Source organism: Sinocyclocheilus anshuiensis, unplaced genomic scaffold (assembly GCF_001515605.1).
Source record: "Sinocyclocheilus anshuiensis isolate Anshui unplaced genomic scaffold, SAMN03320099.WGS_v1.1 scaffold419, whole genome shotgun sequence".
In the NCBI taxonomy this organism is placed as follows: Eukaryota; Metazoa; Chordata; class Actinopteri; order Cypriniformes; family Cyprinidae; genus Sinocyclocheilus; species Sinocyclocheilus anshuiensis.
Genome location: NW_015548228.1, coordinates 504,777 through 526,123, shown reverse-complemented (window position 1 = coordinate 526,123; position 21,347 = coordinate 504,777). Strand labels below are relative to the sequence as shown.

General features: G+C 38.6%; 2 protein-coding genes across 3 annotated transcripts in view; one reads left to right on the top strand and one right to left on the bottom strand.

Moving 5' to 3' along the window:
- Positions 1-5,383, top strand: part of LOC107654495 (guanine nucleotide-binding protein subunit alpha-13) — a 26,972-nt gene extending 21,589 nt beyond the window's left edge. The window contains exon 4 of the mRNA XM_016441579.1: positions 2,258-5,383. Within this exon, the coding sequence (XP_016297065.1) occupies positions 2,258-2,830 (573 nt within the window). The 3' untranslated portion in view covers positions 2,831-5,383. The remainder of the gene's footprint in view (positions 1-2,257) is intronic.
- Positions 5,384-9,013: 3,630 nt separating this feature from the next.
- LOC107654485 (monocarboxylate transporter 7-like) lies at positions 9,014-16,584 on the bottom strand. Of its 2 annotated transcripts, none has more exons than XM_016441562.1 (6): positions 16,308-16,584; positions 15,148-15,402; positions 13,782-13,925; positions 12,072-12,200; positions 10,717-11,583; positions 9,014-9,822 (listed from the first exon to the last, which is right to left on the bottom strand). In XM_016441562.1, exons 2-6 carry the CDS (start codon positions 15,383-15,385, stop codon positions 9,569-9,571), a joined length of 1,632 nt encoding a protein of 543 aa, XP_016297048.1. In that variant the 5' UTR covers positions 15,386-15,402; positions 16,308-16,584; the 3' UTR covers positions 9,014-9,568. The 2 variants fall into 2 exon arrangements, with proteins under 2 accessions (XP_016297048.1, XP_016297050.1); XM_016441564.1 differs by having other exon boundaries at positions 16,312-16,584.
- Between the last annotated feature and the right edge of the window lie 4,763 nt (positions 16,585-21,347).

The following is a 21,347-nucleotide window of genomic DNA, read 5'->3' as shown; positions in this document are numbered from 1 at the left end:
CCCCCTTTTTTTTTTTGAGCCAAACGGCTACTCTTCATTCAGCCACATCACAGCAATTTGGACCCACTTCTGCAGTCACACCATCGACAAACAGGAAGAGGAAATAGTGCATGCTTCCGAGTGTGTTCAGAGAGGGAAATAGCCACTTGACTCTGTTGGAAAGTATGTGTTTGTTTCAGTTTACGTTCATCCTTCTGTCAGATGTAGGGGGAGAGACAGACCTCAGCAACCCAGACTCATAAATATTTGTGAGGAGATGAGGAAGAAGGGTTACCTCAGGCATGTGACAAAATACAGGCAATGCAGAGCATGTGTCAGAGAGAGATGTGTATGTTTGGTTCTAGAACTGAATATTAGGTTTAATCTTAAGCTCTTAATGGAAAAAGCAATTCATCTTTATACAACTAGAAATCCTTATTTAACATTTTAAAGGTATAATAAATACTTAAATTAAGATCTGTTGACAGCATATGCAGCAAGCTGATAATTAATACACGAAATAATTTTCACTTGTACTTCAGTTTGTAAAAACAAACCAAAAACATGTTGACAGTTTCTAACAAAGGGAAGTCATTTAAACTGATGAAAGTTGATTTGAAATTAAAAACTTTAGCAATAGTTACTCAAGATTTTTTGGTGTGAAATACATGTATTTTGAAAATAACACATAATACAGAGTTTCCATGATGATGGGTCCATGATGAATGTCTCGTCCACTCAAGGCAGGTGTCTTTGACATCATCCTGTCTGGAATTTCAGAAATCTATCTCAGGTCTTATGTGCGAGCACTGAGCACTGTTCTCTTATCAACTTGATATGTCTTGCATTTGCTTTAGTGTAAAGTTTAATCTAATGCATTTGGAGTGCATTTGCCCTTACACCCTGTATTGGCCAGTGCTTAGATCCAGATACACCTTTTTGCTAATGCTTTACCCCCACCCCCAACCTCCATCTCTGGTATTCCAGCAATGTGGAGAATGAGCCACGAGCTGTCCGTCATAGTTGTTTTTTTTCTCTTCCCTTGTTCTGTCCCCACAGTTTGAGTTTTATGTTCTACTCATTTATTATCAGAGTATTAATTTCTTTTTTCCTCTACGGAAAACCATGAAATCAAACAATGGAGTCCAAAAGCCTGAGATCACGTTCCTTCCTTTTTAATGCAAAATGTTTGATTACAAAAAAATATGATAGTAGCTTAACAATTTTAGAAATATTTATTTCTCATTCATTTTGTCATAACCTTTATTTGTTTAAACGTTTTCATTTTCATTTCTAGGTTTAAATGTGTGTGTGGGGGGTGGGGGGGCTGTTGTAGTCTGACATTTGGACCCCTCTGTATCTGTTATTTATTTATATATAAATGTGAAAAGGTTTGTGTATATACAGTGGGTACGGAAAGTATTCAGACCCCCTCTCAAGGATGATCAGAAGAAATGGACAGCACCTGAGTTAAATATATGAGTGTCACAGCAAAGGGTCTGAATACTTAGGACCATGTGATATTTCAGTTTTTCTTTTTTAATAAATCTGCAAAAATGTCAACAATTCTGTGTTTTTCTGTCAATATGGGGTGCTGTGTGTACATTAATGAGGAAAAAAAATTAACAAATGATTTTAGCAAATGGCTGCAATATAACAAAGAGTGAAAAATTGAAGGGGGTCTGAATACTTTCCGTACCCACTGTATACTGTATATAATATATTGAAGGCAATGTGGAAAATAAAAGGCAATAATTTCCTATATTAATTTATCTGCACTGTTCCCACACCTTAAATTCTCCGTAATTTCTCTCTTTAATATTTGTATAATGCTAAAAAGACATTTAAGAATTGACAATTTCTGCAGAATTGTTAAGAGACTGTGTGTATGCACAGAGTATCTTTAGGGAAACTTCCTACTTTAGGGAAAAAAAATCACAGAAATTTCCCACGTTTTCTCTGGAACCATTAACAATGGGTATAAATGAAAGTGTAGGATAAGTGTATGATGCCTAGATTTTAAAAGTTGTGTAGTGTATTCAAACTGTTAAGGGCTCTTTATCAGATATGTGGTATGCAAACTACTGCCACATGATTTAATTTAATATCATATCATATAACCACCACATGCAAATCTCATTCCAGCACGAGTCAGTCTTTACGACCAATTCACTGGCCTGTGCTTGGAGCTAACTAAAGTAGATGTTCCTATCAAATGTTGCTTCGAAGCTTCAGTTTTCTCTTCTAAGTGGTTGACGGCCGCTCTCTCTCTCTACAGGACTATCTACCAACACAGCAAGACATCCTGCTGGCACGTAAGCCCACCAAGGGCATTCACGAGTACGACTTTGAGATCAAGAACGTGCCCTTCAAGATGGTGGACGTGGGCGGCCAGCGGTCGGAGCGCCGCAGGTGGTTCGAGTGCTTCGACAGCGTCACCTCGATTCTCTTCCTCGTCTCATCCAGCGAGTTCGACCAGGTGCTGATGGAGGACCGGCAGACCAACCGCCTCATGGAGTCGCTCAACATCTTCGAGACCATCGTCAACAACCGCGTCTTCAGCAACGTGTCCATCATCCTCTTCCTCAACAAGACAGACTTGCTGGAGGAGAAGGTCAAAACGGTGGCCATCAAGGACTACTTCCTCGAGTACACAGGGGAGCCACACAACCTGGAGGACGTGCAGAAGTTCCTGGTGGATTGTTTCCGGAACAAGCGCCGAGACCAGCAGCAGAAGCCCCTCTACCACCACTTCACCACCGCCATTAACACGGAGAACATTCGCCTGGTCTTTCGTGACGTCAAGGACACCATCTTGCACGACAACCTCAAACAACTCATGCTGCAGTGATGTTGGTCCAGCAATTACCTTTCAGATCTCTCCGAAATAACCCTCTTCTGCTCAGAAGAAACTGACTCCAGTGTTTGTACTCCACACAGTAACCTTTCAGAATAGCTCTGACGTGCTTTTATGCGAAGAAGGAGGCCTAGCCTAGCGGTCTGTCAGGAGCACGGGATGGCGGGTAGGTATTCTCTTAAAGAGTGCGCTTCGAGAAGAGAGTGGGTCTGGCCACTCGCCCTGCCAAGAGAAGCTGTACGTGTCACCCTCTCGCCGAAGGTGCCAAACGCAATGCGCTCCTCCCTCAAAAAGAGGAGAGAAGCGGGATGAGATATCCTAGCACTGTTCTTTGATCTGTTACCTTTGAGCCTTCTATTACTGACCAAATAGCGAGATGAGATGCAAATGCTGTTTTAACCTTTTAACAGGAACTATGTTCTGAGCCTTTCTGTCGATGCCTGCCTGGCCTTAATTTCCCCCCTCGTTTTGATTGGTGTTTTTAACGTGTAGATGTCTAATCAATTGTAAAGATTTTAGAATTGAGTTTCGTTTTTTTTTTTTTTTTATAGATCTATGAATATATTTACCGATAAAGGCCTTAAGTTATGTTTCAAAAGTTTACACTCTGATTTTCCTCTGCTGATGGATAACGCTTACGATTCGTACCACTTGACAAACTGAACTTTTACTGTGGTTAGCCACGCTAGGCGAGCTGATAGATGCAGTATGCATACAGCATAAACTCAGGGCTGAATATAGACCACTTAAGCGTAACTGTTCGCCTTCAGGAACATCCACTAATTGTAGCTCTCCATCGGTGGCTGAAAATCACATTTCCTTGCTGGCCTGCAGATGACATCCTCCGCTCTGCCCTAGCTAGAGTCTGGAAGAACTTCTTTATCCATCAGGGACCGAAAAACGGTTTCTTGTTAATTTATTTGCTTTCTTTTGAATCTCTTTTTTTTTTTTTTTTTGTCCACAGGTGACAATTTGATTTTTGGTCCACAATCAAACTAAACTGGCTTCTCGGTCAGACCCCGCTAACAAAAAGCGTCTGTATTCACAAGTGCCGCGTGTTTTAAGGTACCAATAATTCGAACAAATTTCCTTCAAAGGGATAGATCTTTGTGAACCTCGTTCCCTCAACAGTTGTGTATAGCTACTTTGTATAGTGCCATGTCTGCCCTGAATACTACTGTTGTAGTAAGTATTTTATGTAAATAGTCTGTACCTCACTCTCCTCACCCACTCTTTTCTAACGGATATGTAACCTACTCTGAAATGTATAGCTGTTTTTTGCCACTGTGCACCCATAAATCCGGAGATACTGACTCCCCGCCCGTAGTTCGCCCCATTCAGGGTTGTTCTTGTTGCTCTTTTGGCTGGTGCATCTCAGCTGAATGGTGCCTGTATTTGTGGTCTATGCATTCAGATGGCTGCAGTTCGGCCTGTCGGTAGAGGACTCTTTGTCTAGTGTCGAATTCTGCCTTACGCCCCTGGCTGAAGTCCCGGGAGGCTTGTGAAAAGCAAGTATTACGTCTTCACTCTCCACTGACAGTGTCCTGTGTTTTCTAGTGCCATTCACTGCCCCCCAATGCCAGGAAACTGGGCATTGCGGAGATTGTCATCATCTTAGTGTCCAATATTAGTAAAGACGTAGTATCCGCCTTAGTATTTCACTTTACAAACTCGAAACCGTTCCAAGCACAAGATGTTGACTGATTTAAGTGAATTTCAGCGTCCTATGGTGATGCTGAAATACTGAGTATCAGCCTCTAGTATTTGCTGACTAGTTCTAGCATGCCGAGTCTTAAAAAGTTGTATTATCTGCCTTTGAGCTTATAGACCTTCATAAAGCAAGTGTTGTGTTAAAACCAAAACCCAAAGGAATAGCTGAGGACGCTTATGAGTCCAAGACTTCCTGCATCTGGGAGCCTTGAGGGCAAACCCAAGTGCTTGTGCAAATGATGTGGCTGTCTGGTGTAGCCGTGACAGATGTGTCAGAATGAGCATCAGCTCCTAACGGTTGACATGTTTAAAGGAAGGCAATGCTGCAGATAGATACACTACTTTAGCTGTATTCCTCCTCTGTACACTGCTGAGGTGTGATTTTGTCGCAGTTCTGTTGGCTTTCATTAGCCATTCACGTTTGTTTGTTTTCCGCTCTTCCTGCAAGAATTGTTAAGGATGGTGTATAAAGAAAGGAGTCTTTCTCACTGTAGCCTTTTTACGAAACGTGATTCTGATCAGAGATGGCCGATTTGCTGTTTTTGGTTTTGCCCAGATAATCAAGTTTATAATTATGCAAGAATTATGCCTGCCACAAAGTAGAATTCCTAGTGCCTCCAGTTTGATGCCTCGGACATTTCTGGTCCTTTTTTTTTTTTTGTACTTAGCTTTTTTTTAAATTTGATTAATGTGGATGCTTTGAGTCCTCATATCGAAATAATTCATGGTAAAGATTTCACGACTCTTGTGCTCAGTACAGAATATAGACCTGCTTTCATTGTACAGTCTAACCTATGCTTCCTCATTCTTCATCATTGACCCAATAAAATCATTTTGCAAAAACTGTCATTTTGATGTTTTTTTCTTTTCGGAGTAACTATAAGCAATTCTGCAACTTGTTTTAATTTCAACAAATATTTCTTTAAATGAATCGGTGAAAGTGCAATTCCATTTTGTGAACACTAGGCTGTAGTGTTGCACCAAATTAATCCAGGGTTTCGGTGAGTTTTGCTTTTTCTCATTTATATGACAACATTAAAAGATGAGATCTTTTAAAACCATGCATTATTCACTTTATATTCGTTTAACTTAATGGGTGTTAAAAAAGGGGGTGATGTTTGACATGTACACTATATTCGCAAGTATTGGGACACCCCCACTAATGAACCGGTTTGAATAATTTAGTAATTTCCATAAGTACTAAGCTTAATGTTTAAGCATATAATGATGTTCTAGGGAATTGTGTGCTTCTAATCTTATAGCAACAGTTTGGACAGGACCCTTTTCTATTCTAACATGACAATGCTTCTGTGTATAAGGCAAGGTTCAAAAAGAAATGCTTAACTTGGCTTTCTGCAGACCAGTCAAGTTCTTCCACACTAACCGAATCAATCATTTCTTTTTGAACCTTGCCTTATACACAGAAGCATTGTCATGTTAAAATGGGGTCCTGTCCAAACTGTTGCTATAGAATTAGAAGCACATAATTCATCATTATATGCTTAAACATTGAGATTTGGACTCGTGGAAATTATAAGTAGTCAAACCTGTTCATTAGAAGGGGGTGTCCCAATACTTTTGTCCATATAGTGCTTGTCATGAATATATTGTCAATTTCTGAATTGCTCAATTATAAATATAGATGACAAAGCATGAAAAAATACTGTTCTTAAAAGAGTTTTATAAATTATGCTTGATTTTTATGAAATCTAAAAACCGTGTGAACAACTGTGATATAATTACAATTTGATGTCATGGATGATTCAGCAAAAAATAATGTGCACAATGGATTTTCTATGTTAGTCTATGGGGAACGGCATTCCAGGGAACTTTACACTCCTGAGATACCATACTGCTGTCTCCACGGGGTGAGGTTACGGTTACTGCAGCTGCATGAGCTGTGCTTATCTTCTGCAGACGGCGACTGCTGCAGCACAGCAACGTGGCTCAGCTTTTTGTAAATATTATAGGCCACTACAATATATGCTTATGTGGTGTTCCCCAATGACCAAGGATGACAGGAATAAGTTATAAAAATCATTGCTTTTATTCTACATTGAACATGTACTGTCATTGCAATATTCAAAACAGAAGTGCAGGATCTCACTGTCAGAAGTCTGCATTACATAAAATAAAATAAAAAAAATGTAAATTAAAGGATGCACAAAATGTCTTCTCCTCAAAAGTACAAAACCTAAACAAACAGTATTTAAATGCATGATTGACATTAAAAGAGTTTACAGAACATAAGAGGTATTTAAGATTTCAAGTCATTAGGTAAGTGCTTTAATGGGTTTTACCTACAGACTCCTGCAGTACATGGTGCTAGAATACATTTCATTCTTTTTTCATTTTGAACTGACTCTAGTTCTCATATACTGTGATTTCTCTCCATCAAATTACCCATTCTTCTGTCATTCATGTAGTGAATTACACATAAAAAATACTACAGTCAAGATGCTCATTCAGTGTATTGTTTTCAGGGCCGGTTCTCACAGAACACGTTCCATTGCGCTACTTTTTACGGACCTCTAGATCATTGATGCGCATTACTTAAAAATAAATAAAGCAACTGTATGTAGTTTTATTTAATTTTATTTTATTGCGACTTTGGAACCCCCTATAGTTGAGTGGAATTCACTATTGTGTACATATCACTGTAGTAATACCAATGTATAGCTGTACACGTGCATTTGTTGCTGCCGTAAACCAATGCGCCCTTTTCGCGGAGTTTCGTCCCTGTGCACCAAACATACAGACACTCAGAACAGATGTTTGGGAGGAGGCATGGGGGGGAAACACAGTAGACATTTGCCTTATTACAAGTTATTACCATCAGAATGATCTTGAAACTGATATTTAAAGGTTTAAAAAAAAAAAACTCACATACAGTTGTTTTTAAAGAAGTGGAGACTCGGTCCGTGTACTGTTAATTGAACAGAATTTCAACTTTTACGTGTCTCAAGACTCGCAGTTTACGCGTTCTTTTCCATTCGTCAACGCCAAATCGACATTTTTTTTTTTTTGCGTTCTACTACGCTGTTTTTTTAAGTGAACGTGCGACAGACGGGTGGGTGTCTTTGACTTTTTTAAAAATGCCCTTCGAAACGCGCGTCTTGTTTTAAAATGAAATAACGTGTTCTACGTGAACGGCCCATTTAAGCTTCCTGTTTCAAGTCAAACAATCTTCATAATTCCGCAGAATTCTTTGACAAGGCACAGACGGTGCACTTCAACTTACAGCGATAACATGACATTCTATAGCCATAATTTTTCATAAGAAACTCTTGAAGGTGTTTCTAGACAGCCTACATCTCTGAGCAGGAATTGAAACGACAGAAGCCTTAGACATTGGGTCAGCATAACTAATCCTTCATTCAGTTCTGACTGACGATGGGTTACTCTTAATGGAAGACCGAGTTAATGGAAGTCCAAGTCCTGCTTTATCATCAGAGCTACATTAACATCTAAGCTGAGATGTCCATTTGCAATAGCAATACTAGTTAAATATTAAACCACTGAACACGGACCCGTTATCTAGAAGCAAACGAATGACATATAAACTTGAAACACTAGACAGCTCTGTACCTGTCTCACCTTTAAAGGTGGGGTAAGTGATATCTGGTTACCAATGTTGACATTTGAAATCACCAAAACAAACACGCCCCTACCCCAAAAGGGTCTCGCCCCTATTTTGATAGCTCCGCCCCACACATACGTACGCAACCCAGGCAACGATTAGTTCTGTGAAACAAAGCAAAACCAATGTTACACCATGTCTACACCGGACGCGAGTGGCGTGGCGTGACAAAATACTATAGAACTCATTATAATCAGTGATGCTGTCTACACCATATATATATATATATATATATATACACTAGATGTGGTACGACACGACAAATCCCCGACAGAAAACTGCTGCTGCGTTCTAGTCATGGCGTATTGACATAGGGCTGTGCAATTAATCGCATGCGATTGTCATGCGCATCTCGACAGTAAAGCCGGTTAGATGTGGTACGACACGACAAATCCCCGACAGAAAACTGCTGCTGCGTTCTAGTCATGGCGTATTGACATAGGGCTGTGCAATTAATCGCATGCGATTAGTTGCACAGCCCTATATTGACAAATTTCAAATGATTTTCAACGGTCGCTGTGTTGTGGCACAGACACGGTGTTACTCACCTATCGAGAAGAAACAAAGCAACCTCGCAGCGTCCGATCGCAGGCCTTCCACTCCTTGAGTTCTCTCAAGCGCTGGAAAGCTGATCCGATATTTACACGGGTCCTGCTTCTTGCCTTAAGCCTGCTTTTGTTCCGCAGACGTTTTCCTCTTTTGTTTTTTATCCGCCATATCTATCTTTCTGTTGCTCGGCTCGCTAATGTGAGCACTGAATGCTCTCTCCTCCACATCATGAGTAGACACGCCCCTTACTGCTGATTGGCTACAAGTTTGTTTTGCTAGTCGGCCCGAATCAGTTTTCTAAAGCATTTTTGAAAAATCGCTTACCCCACCTTTAACTCTGAACCTAATGAAATATACATATGCATCATGGCCTCACTGTAAGCAGCAAAACAGCCTGAGGTTTCTTTTTTATATGTTACAGCGGTATGATGGTTTGTGGACAATATAATAATGAAATAAAGAGTGAAGTTGCATTTCACACTAAGACTTTGGTAAATGAGAAGAATAGCATTGAATGCTTAATGGGTTTAATTCTTGTCCTCTCTAAAAGCATGTTTATCTGTAGAGACTAGTAAGTGGTACACAATATGACAGGAAAGGAACCTCAAAACTTTTGTTTCTTTTCAATAAATAATGACAAGGAATGTAAACGTGTTTTAGGGATTATGATTGGGTGGTCAGCAAAAAAGTGCAATGAAGAGTGATAAAACTCTTTCTTTAATTGACGTAAAGTTAGGTTTTGACCCTGTTTGCACAGGGTTTGTGTGTGGCAGCCTTTGGGATGATCATTCAAGTGGAGGATAAGCGTGTTTACTCTTGAGGTGAGGCGGTATTCATACTGGCCAAGGTTTGCTCTTTGCAGGACTGTTGTCGATCTCCATGTCCATTTCTACAAAGTCGGCAGGGCCATAATCACTACCCTGTGAGCTGGAGTCTCTGTCTGTTTGCTGGTCATTTTTTCTCCTCCCAAGGCAAAGGCCGGTTTTGGCTGGACGCACCAGTCCAAGAAACAGAGCCCCGACTCCCATCCCAGCCGCGCAGGAGTAAAAGGCTGATCCGTAATTGTCAGTCATGTCTACCAGAAAACCTAAAACAAAAAACACAAGATGACCTCCATAAATGTGTGTGGGAGGCAAATTTATAGGTTTATAACTATTTCTGGAGGAAGTATGAATGGTTTGCAAGTGTATTTCAAATCGGAGTCCAGATTCATGGGGGTCACTGAAACATTTGAAAGAAAATAATCTTACAAAATGGTTTTTTTAGTGCTATCAAAGTTAAGATGCACTTAAGATATTAATGAAATGTGTTTAACGTGATTTTTTTTTTACATTCACCAAATGTTGATCAATTTCTAAAAACGTCTAAAATGTTTTACTTTTCACATTAGCAGTACACTGACAATGTAAAATATTTAATGAGTAATTTAATATTTAATTTGTTGTCTACTTAAAATGTAATTGAGTAAATTTAATAAAATTTGATGATGTTCGATACGTTTTTTAAATTGAATATTTTTCTCACATATTATAAATTCAATTTTATGCTTGAAAATATGTAGCTTCCTTTATATTTTAGATCATATTTCTATGGACTGTTGTTAATTTCATATGCTGCCATCACAATAAAAAGTAAATATTTTCCTGATCAATAGCTATTCATATTTCAACAAGTGGCTTTTTACATTAGCACAATGACAATGTGAACATTTTTATATTAATTTGTATTTTCATTTAATAATATGAATTGTATACATAAAATGTAATTTAATATTTCTTTGTGGGATTTTTTTATTTATTTCACTCACACAATATAAATGGCTTTTTATGCATTAAAATATATAGCTGCTTTTGTATTTTAGTAAAGGGGTCCTTCACAGTCTTTAAAAAACCCCGTTCTAGCCGGTTGCCAGATCACTGTGCGTTTGCTAAGGTGTTCAGAGTGGTTTGTAACCAGGTTAGTTTACAGAGGCTGCTTTTACCTCCTAAAGGTGGACCGGCCAGTCCCGCAAAGCTCTGGATACAGACATAGACGCCAACAGCCGATGACATTCTCTGAATGCCGATCACGTCATCTTCAGCCAGCATTGGGATGTGACTGGAGGCCACGGTGCCCAGCAGGAAGCCATAGAAACAGGAGCAGGACATGAGCCCCCAGAACTCAGTGACAAAGGTGAAGACGACCAGCACCTGACACAGCAGCACCGTGCAAATCAGCAGAATGTAGATTTTGCGGATGGGCCTGCGATTGAGCACCCAACCCATGGACAGACGACCTAGAATCTCAGCCACGGCCATGGCCGAGAGCATGTAGGTGGCATGGTCACGTGACACTCCTCGGCTCACGCTCAGCTCAATGACATAGAGCTGAGGAGCGAAGAAGCCCAGAGTGGCGAACAGGCCAAACAGTGCATAGCAGTTGAAGCTGGCGTCTCTGAGCACAGAGAAGTCCAACAACTTGGGCCTAGAGATGCTTGAGTCTTCTAGTTCCTTTTTGAGTGGGGACTCGGGCAGCACTGGTGGCTCGTTTTCTTCTTCCTCCTTTTCCTTAAGTGCTTTTTTCTCCTGTACTGTAGATGTCTGGCCCTCAGACAGGTTGATCTGGGAAGAGGTGACAGACTGGACCCCTGAGTCCACAGAGCCGAAAGAGGTCCGTGTGAATTCATTCTCCAGGTCATATTTGGATTCAGGTTCTTTAAGGGGGGATGTGGAACTCTCTGGGGCGGCGGGTTTGGGTTTGATGACTATTGGCTTTAGCAGAGCCCCACAGACAATAATTGAGGCCTGCATAACCCCAATCACGACCAAGCAGTTACGCCAGCCGATCTGCTCCTTCAGCGCATTCATTGCTGCAATGTGAATTCAAATGAAATGAATTACAGAAAGACCAGTTTTTCAACATGTCTGAAAAACATTAGGCTTCCTTTGAATAGTCTTTTATGGCTATGCAAATATATTTGACTTCCAAATAGACTTTTATCATGTTATGTACATGATTAGCTAATATATAACATTCAAAACAAGTCTGCCTGTGCGTTAAAAGGGCTAGTAAACCCACAAATTAATAATATATCATCATTTGCTTATCCTCATGTCGTTTCAATCCTGTATGACTGTCCTTAATATGTGGAGCTCAAAAGAAGATATTTTTTTTAAATGTCCCAGTGTTTTTGTTTTAATGAAAGTCAATGGAGTCAAATACAGTTTTGGATAAAAGCAGATGGAACATTTTTCAAAGTATGTTTTGAATGAATGACATGAGGGTGAGAAAATTACGCAATTTCCATTTTGCGTGAACCATCCAGATGAGTATGTTGCACTGCTTTGGCGATCATACCTGGCGCAAGCGCTAGCAGGGAGAAGCATTCTCCTGTGGAGGCTATGGATGTGACGAGGGAACGGCGCTTGCTGAAGTACTGCGACAAGATAGTAACTGTAGGCAGGAAGGTAAGGCAGTAACCCAGGCCTGTAAATAAACAGCAAAGAGGGAGATGACAGCCACTGGTCCCTTCAACACAAGGGGCTCAGGTCAGTCTGAGGGGCCGGGCTCAGAGCACATCAAGAACCAGGCTGCTCTCTTCCGTAGCACAAACTGGACAGAGGGCTGAAAGAAAACTGTATTTAAAAGAGACAAGGAGAAACAAAGATCGGCAAGGTTAGGATCAACTAATGATGGTGGGGAGGGAGTGTTTTGATATTTGGGGAAAGCTAGCAGTGCATCTTTTGAGAAATCTGAAAAACAAAATGAGCATGTGGTCACATTGAGTGTCAATTCAAAATTTAGCAATTGAGAGCATTTATATATATATATTTTTTTTTTTAATTTTAACAATAAATGAAAAAGGGATTCTCCATATGTGGATTGGATGGCTTGAGTGTGAATAAATTATTCAATAAAAATTAAATCTTCAAACATATTGTGTTATATTAAGGTATTTAGAATGTGCATTATGAGATATATTTTAACGAATTAGTGTCTGTGTATAACTGACAGCTTTCTTAAAAGAAGGAAGTTTAAAATAAGCCAAGTTCACTTTTGGATAATGTGTTTGAATCCCACAACTGTATGTCAACACATGAAAACACTCCACCCAAAACCACTATGATACGTTCATCCTGTTATATATATAAGGGTGTGTGTTACTAAAGCTGTCAAGAATCAGGTTCATTGATGCTGACAAGTCATACACCAGTCACAGCACTGCTTGAATTCCCTCTGTCTTTAAAAAAAGTAAGTGAATAGAAGAGAACATCATGTTTACTAAGGAAAAATAATTCATCATAAAGTAATGAAACAGAAAATAAAATAAATATGGGTAATGACAGAATCCATGACTATTATTTATATGACAGAACATATTCTACCCTTCATAAGTTTGAGCTTGGTAAGATTTATAACTGTTTTTGAAAGAAGTCTCTTATGCTCACCAAGGCTGCATTTATTTGATCAAAAATACTGTAAAAGCAATATTTATTACAAATAAAAAAAAAAAATGTTTTCTATTTGATTACATTTTAAAATGTAATTTATTCCTGTGAAGCAAAGCTACATTTTAAGCAGTCATTACTCAATTTTTCAGTGTCACATGATCCTTCAGAAATCATTCTAATATGCTGATTTGCTGCTCAACAAACATTTCTTTTTATTATCAATGTTGAAAACAGCTGAGCTGCTTAATAGTTTTGTGTGCATTTTTCAGGATTCTTTGATGAATAGAAAGAACAACATTTATTTTAAATAGAACTTTAACCAGATTCTAAGAGCTAACTAACAGTTTTAAACAAAAAGGAAGAGTGTTACTTTGCAAATGTTATGTATAGAAAATCTGTTCCTTCTTTAATATAAAAATTAAATATGAATCAGTTTTCACAATATCATGCCACACCACACTGAGGAAAACATTTTTCAGTTACACACTGCACTTGCAACAAAAAAAGCAAGTACTGAATCAATTCAGCAGTCATTTATCTAACATGTTTTTGTTATATGACAATACGGGACAAAACATGTATCATAAATATAAACTCACACTCGAGCTGGATTTACCTGCGACGATTCCCATGGTAATGTACATCTCAATGATGGAGTTGGTAAGGGCTGTTGTAATTGTACCCAGGCTGATCAGGAGTCCACCGAGCATGACGACAGGCCGATAGCCAAAGCGGTTACTCATCACCGTGGAAAGAGGAGCTGTGGGAAAGAAGGTGCCAATCATAAACACTTACAATAACACTCAGACACGGAACAGCTGTGACATATTTGCAGTTTTACAGCTCAAATTCAATTACAAACACAGTGAATCTATGCACTTCCTTCTCACAACTGTCCTAAACTATCTATTAATGGTGGTTTCATTTTTGCAGCAAAGGCATGAAGACAGTATCGCTAGCAAGTTTTGCTTGGCCAGCCTAGTCACTTTCTATCTGAGCCATTTGAATGACTGCCGCTGTTTGAACAAGAATGATCCTTTGAAGCCCTCTCAGCTGGAAAAATGTGAATCCATCCATTGAGTCATGTAATGGTGGGGCTGCTTTGTCACTGGGCAAAGTGAGTGAATCTCCAACAGCCAGCAGTCCTTACATGGCACAATTTAGCACATGCACTAAATGGGGCATTGCTCGCTCTCAGCACAAATGTCAATGTGAAAAGATGAGCTTGGGAGACAGAATCAGTTTTACAGGTTCATACTGAAGGAACTTGGTATCTTTTTGTGAATAATTCAAAGGGATAGTTGACCCATCTCTCACCATTATTTCATTTGTGAAACATTAAAAATAAGATATTTTGAAGAAAGTTGGTAACCAAACAGTTTTGGTGTCCATTGACTTTGACTGAATGGACCAAAAGAGACATTTCTCAAAATATCCTCTTTTGAAATGACATGAGGGTGAGAAAATCATGGCAAAAATGTCACTTTTATAGGTCAACTATCCCCTTGAGGCTTGAGAGAATTACATGGAAATGACAGATCTGATGACACAGCTTGTTTCTTAATTTTATACTTTGCACCCGCCCCGCCTTTTGGTATATGCCCAGTCTTTTTATAATGACCTATTTTTCCCCTCAACTTCCCTGAACTAAAACCGAGTTGTGTGTTTGGTGTAGCTTTGAAGTTGTGGTCGCTGTAGATTAAAACCTGCATTGATAATTATGGAACAAACTTTAAAAATGGTATACAATGGCTTGTACAGATGCCTCTATGATAGTAAAAGCAAAAGCCAGTAATTAAAATTTGATTTAGGTTTGCAAAAGTGAAGTAACCCACAAAAACATTCACCAGACAACATTCTTAAATCTTTCTGCAATACCATACAGTATTTTCTCTTGTGTAAACACCATTTGCATTGTGTAAACACTGTGAGGTACACCTAGTACTATCGTATTGTATCTTTAGACGTCTAGACTGAATTACCTGTGAAGGCCATGACAAAGACACAGATGGAGACGACCCAAGACACTCTGCTGTTGGTTTCATTGAAGTCTGTCATGAGGTCCTGGAGGAAGATCCCAAAAATCTTGATGATGCCATAGATGAAAACCTCCACGAAGAAGAAGGCAGCAGCCACCAGCCAACCCCAGCCTCCGTCTGGCACCTCATCGTACACATTGGGGCTCGTGCAGCCCTTCAGGGCAGACATTATTCCTGTCATGATGCACACCGGCGTTTCTGTAAATGTAAGCAAAGTTACAGTACAGACCGTTTTAGGTATATGATGTAATTTCCACACCGGCTTTGATGGTGTGCCCTTGTCAACTCAACAGCGGGCTGTGTTTGCAAGCCGCTCATGTCTTTAATCGGCTCTGTCTGCTGGATTATTTTACCTTTCAAGGTGCTAAAACTCAGTTTGCATAAAACATTTGTTATGTAACCACTGTTAGGATATTAGAGAAAAATGGGAGTGCCAGAGCCAAGCAACACTTTCAAACTTTCATACATATATATATATATATATATATATACCGCTGAAAAGTCAGTAAAAGTTTTATTTTTTAAAAGAAATGTATACTTTTATTTGGCAAGGATGCATTAAATTGATCAAAACTGATAATGTCAAAATGATTATAAAATAAATGCTGTTCTTTTGAACTTTCTATTCATCAAAGAATTCTGAAAAATAAAATGTATCACAGTTTCCACAAAAATATTGTGCAGCACTATATATATATATATATATATATATATATATATATAGTTGTATACATATTAATGAATATTTTAATGTATAAGATAGTAGTGTCTATATACACTAATAAACGTCTAAAGATGTGGACTGTTAACTATCAAGACACAAGTATAGGCACTAGGCAGTTATAAGTCGAAAAATTACCTAGCTGACTATCATATCAAGCGGTATAAATCGCAATTAGTAAATTTATCAGGCGACTCGCATTACTGTCTGTGAAAACACTCAGATTAACGTTACTTCAAAAAGTGAATCACATACCCCGTAATTGTTTTACGTATTTAAAAAAATGAAAATAACATCTTAATGCCTATGTCTTCACTAGATAAACGTGGCAGTCACGTGCGCCACAAATACAGTATATAGTTTGGGTATAACTCGTTTTAACTTACCGAAACGTTGAAGAAACTGAGGAAAACTCGGGGTATTGAAAGAAAACAAAAAGCAAGAGAGCTAGCAGGCTTCTCTGTTGAAGTGTTCACTGGAGAACATCGCTCTGAGCATCAGTCACTTCTGCGGAGAAAGAGTTAATTAATCACCCTGCTCAATATATATCGTTTCTAGCTTATGTTTGACTTCATTAACAATGTATAAACACTGAAATTATAACTAGATCAAGTACTATGTGCCAGCTCTGTCTCTGTTTCCTCTTACTGAAGCTCTGCAGCTTTTATCCCGGCTCGAGCCGGTCTCTGCAGGCGCTGGGAACCGAGCTCAAATCTCAGCTGTCTGTCTGTGTGTTTATATACAGTCTATGGTTCACACAGAAAAAACACACGAAGAACACGTCTGCAAAAACAGATAAATCATGTTTTTTTTTTATCCTGCATTCCAATTATTACCAATCAATCTGCAGTTGGGTTGTTTTGATTAAATAATAATAACTACAAAAAAAAAAATACAGCTAACTAACACAATAAAAACATGCTAACACAATACAATATATGAAATAAAAAAATATGATTTATTAAGATTAATAAAAACGGAGTTATCTGTTTTCGCAAATAAACTCTTCATAGCCTAACAAGACCTGCTGGAGATTATCTGAGGAGTCGGTATGTCACAGCAGTTATTTAACCGCGACATCACTAGCCTTCTGTGCTCTGTGGAAATACACGTATTTCATAAATAGTTTAGTTATTGAATAGCAGTCATTTTGTACACAACAATGTGAAACATCTAGTGAGGATCACTGCAGTGGCTCTGTGAGGGCGCGAGCTCTGCCGGGTTAAACAGGTTTGTTCCAGTTCTGCCTCCAGCACGAGCTGCCTCATGAAGACTCAACCGTCAGCCCGCCTTTAATAACACCTTGTAAATATAGAGTAGAAAATCAACATTTAGTAACACCTTTCGAAGAATTCCTTTCAGCAAAACTCTTACGTATGCAAACCTTGCTTTCCTAATTCATGAATAGCTATATATCAAAACTATTTGAAAAACTACTACCTGCATTTACTGCTGTTGCGCAAACATAAAAAGATAGGCCTACTATTAACTTAAGAAACATTGTTGTTTTGTTTTTTTTATACTGCTTTAATTTTTTTTTTTTTTTTTGAGAGTTGAAAAGTTCAGGGACATGCACAATGTGGTTTTATTTTACGTTTTGCATTCAAATTGATACACATATTTTTGCATTAAAATTGATAGCCTATTGTCAGCACAACATTTTAAAGCTGCAGTCCGTAAGTTTTGCCTCTTTGTCGCCATCTCTGTTTGAAAACCTGGAATTGCAGCTGTGTGCAGAATTATCTAGCTTTCGTGGGTTGTACTCTGGCAAGGCTCCAGCGGATAAATCGAGATGAATCTAATGTTTTGAAGAGTATGTGTTTGGCAGTCAGTCACTGCACCGGTGTGGATATTCACTGTACTTTGCAATCACACATTCTAGCCTACGTCTTGGAATATGACCCGAATAAGATATTTTGATATTTTCACCGTATATTGCCATCTGAACAAGTAGCAAGTCTGCCACATTTGTTCTGACCAACTGAGGAAAAAAGCATGACCATAAATCTCGCTACCAATGGTGATTAAATCTAAAGATCGGTTAGCTCATATCACATCAAACCGTTCAAATTATTATTATTGTTATACTTTATTCTCAAATGATTAATGTTAACAACATCAGCATTGGTGACCGTGAGTAGGCCTATAGTGTGTATTAGCGTGTAGATTTCAATGTCTGCACAGTCAGTTAGATTAGATTAATCTAATTGTCATACTCCTTGAATTTCATATTAAGAAATTATTTTAACCCAAAAAACACGTGTTTCATAAACACATAATCCTTTATGGATTACAATCCGCCATCAAAATGATACATTTAATTATTCTGGCTGCTGTGAGAAAAGGCTATAAACGATCCTTCAGCTGCAGGATCCTCACATGTGATATAGCCTAGTAGCCGTGGGACAACTTCTTTATGTTTACAGAAGTGACGTAATGATGCAGCGGCATGCTCGAATTTCCCGCGAAAACCTACCTGTACCACTCAAATTAGAAATCATTATTATAAGCTGCCCGTTGTGAATCTGGCTAAAGTAAGGCGATAGTTTCGAACACTGGCTGGTTATGTACTTGCTCAAATATTGATTTCGGATCATTTTTAACCTAAAAAAGTTACGGACTGCAGCTTCGTAGCCTTCCACAGTTCCAGAAAGTCCCATTTTTGCTTCATATCTGCAAATTTGTGTAAAATCTGATCATTATGTTCTCTAGCGTGATTGAGATGATCCAAAGAGCATCTTGAGCTTCGATGGAAGAACATTGACCGTCTGTAGGCTGCAAATAATTCACAAATTTAATTTGATTAGTGATTTGAATAGTGACTTAGAAATAGTGCAGAATCTGACATATTTCTTTCTTATTTTACATCTTAATGTTTCTTTTATTTTCAAAACCCTTACAATTTCTGCTTGCTTACAGCTAAAAAGTTAAATTATCTTTTGAGTCCCCAAGGTCTTCTAAATAATTTCTCTTTGCCAGTGGTCAGATTATGCATTTATCTTTCTAGGTGGCCTTACAGAGGACCTGTCATTTATGGTGCGAGATACTTAACCAGCTAACTGTTATCTAAGAATGTCTTATCATTGTATCTCATAATTATTAGATGGAGAGTGCTTGTGTTGCGATCAGCACACACAACAAAGCAGCATTGTTTACATCTGGTTTCTTAATTACAGTTGCCATAGATTAAAGGAGTGTATCTCAAACTTTTTTATGAGTGTACACTATTACATTAGTTGACTTGTCCGATATCCAGCCACGTCATCAAATATCCTGGCTTGCTCTTTATGGAAACACATGTCAAAATAAACAAATTTATGGCATAGGCCACTCAGATATTTTATACGAACCGTTTGGCATTAGATCAAGTCAAGTTTTCTTAACTCCTGTTTGAGAAACAGTCAAGTAGAATGTAGTAAGTAAATGAACCCCTTGAGGCTCCAAATATTTGTGCTTATGTTGCAATTTCTATGTATTTTCCTAAGACTGTTTTTCATAGAAACCTTAGCAGGATCAATTATCATCATCAAAATATGCTGTTCCACACTAGAGTTCACCATAACAAGAGTTCATATGATCATTATATGCTGACTTACAATGTCTGGTTAAATTATTATAGCACTGTGTAGCCTCAGACCCTAACAAACAAGGTCACAGTGCAACACTGCTGTATGTGCTGCTCACAGCGACAGACCTGCCAACCTGTATGCATTTTGCGTAGCGGCTACGCATTTTGACCTTAAAGTACGATTTGTCACTCTAAACTACGCAAAAACCCGGTGACCTGTCCACGCGCAGTAAACAAGCAACAGAAAAAGATGAGGAATCAACCAATCAGAGCGTTTTCCGTCTTTTTTTATTTCTCTCCAAACTGGCTCTGTTTGTGTGTCCGTGAGTCGTGCGCTGAGATAAGGAAACATGTGTATGGTGTTTTTCCTGGAGTCGTGAGCGCTATTTCTTCGGTGATGCATATGTGGACTTTCTGCGCAGGGGCGCCCTCTAGTATCCAGTGTGAATGAAACCGACATTACATGTCTTCATAGCATTAAATAATGGCCAGTCTATAAAAAAAGAATACTTCTCTCAAAATAAATGTAAGGTAGACATGTGATAATCCATGTTTTTCTACAGTGTAGGCGATAGTTTCGAACACTGGCTGGTTATGTACTTGCTCAAATATTGATTTCGGATCATTTTTAACCTAAAAAAGTTACGGACTGCAGCTTCGTAGCCTTCCACAGTTCCAGAAAGTCCCATTTTTGCTTCATATCTGCAAATTTGTGTAAAATCTGATCATTATGTTCTCTAGCGTGATTGAGATGATCCAAAGAGCATCTTGAGCTTCGATGGAAGAACATTGACCGTCTGTAGGCTGCAAATAATTCACAAATTTAATTTGATTAGTGATTTGAATAGTGACTTAGAAATAGTGCAGAATCTGACATATTTCTTTCTTATTTTACATCTTAATGTTTCTTTTATTTTCAAAACCCTTACAATTTCTGCTTGCTTACAGCTAAAAAGTTAAATTATCTTTTGAGTCCCCAAGGTCTTCTAAATAATTTCTCTTTGCCAGTGGTCAGATTATGCATTTATCTTTCTAGGTGGCCTTACAGAGGACCTGTCATTTATGGTGCGAGATACTTAACCAGCTAACTGTTATCTAAGAATGTCTTATCATTGTATCTCATAATTATTAGATGGAGAGTGCTTGTGTTGCGATCAGCACACACAACAAAGCAGCATTGTTTACATCTGGTTTCTTAATTACAGTTGCCATAGATTAAAGGAGTGTATCTCAAACTTTTTTATGAGTGTACACTATTACATTAGTTGACTTGTCCGATATCCAGCCACGTCATCAAATATCCTGGCTTGCTCTTTATGGAAACACATGTCAAAATAAACAAATTTATGGCATAGGCCACTCAGATATTTTATACGAACCGTTTGGCATTAGATCAAGTCAAGTTTTCTTAACTCCTGTTTGAGAAACAGTCAAGTAGAATGTAGTAAGTAAATGAACCCCTTGAGGCTCCAAATATTTGTGCTTATGTTGCAATTTCTATGTATTTTCCTAAGACTGTTTTTCATAGAAACCTTAGCAGGATCAATTATCATCATCAAAATATGCTGTTCCACACTAGAGTTCACCATAACAAGAGTTCATATGATCATTATATGCTGACTTACAATGTCTGGTTAAATTATTATAGCACTGTGTAGCCTCAGACCCTAACAAACAAGGTCACAGTGCAACACTGCTGTATGTGCTGCTCACAGCGACAGACCTGCCAACCTGTATGCATTTTGCGTAGCGGCTACGCATTTTGACCTTAAAGTACGATTTGTCACTCTAAACTACGCAAAAACCCGGTGACCTGTCCACGCGCAGTAAACAAGCAACAGAAAAAGATGAGGA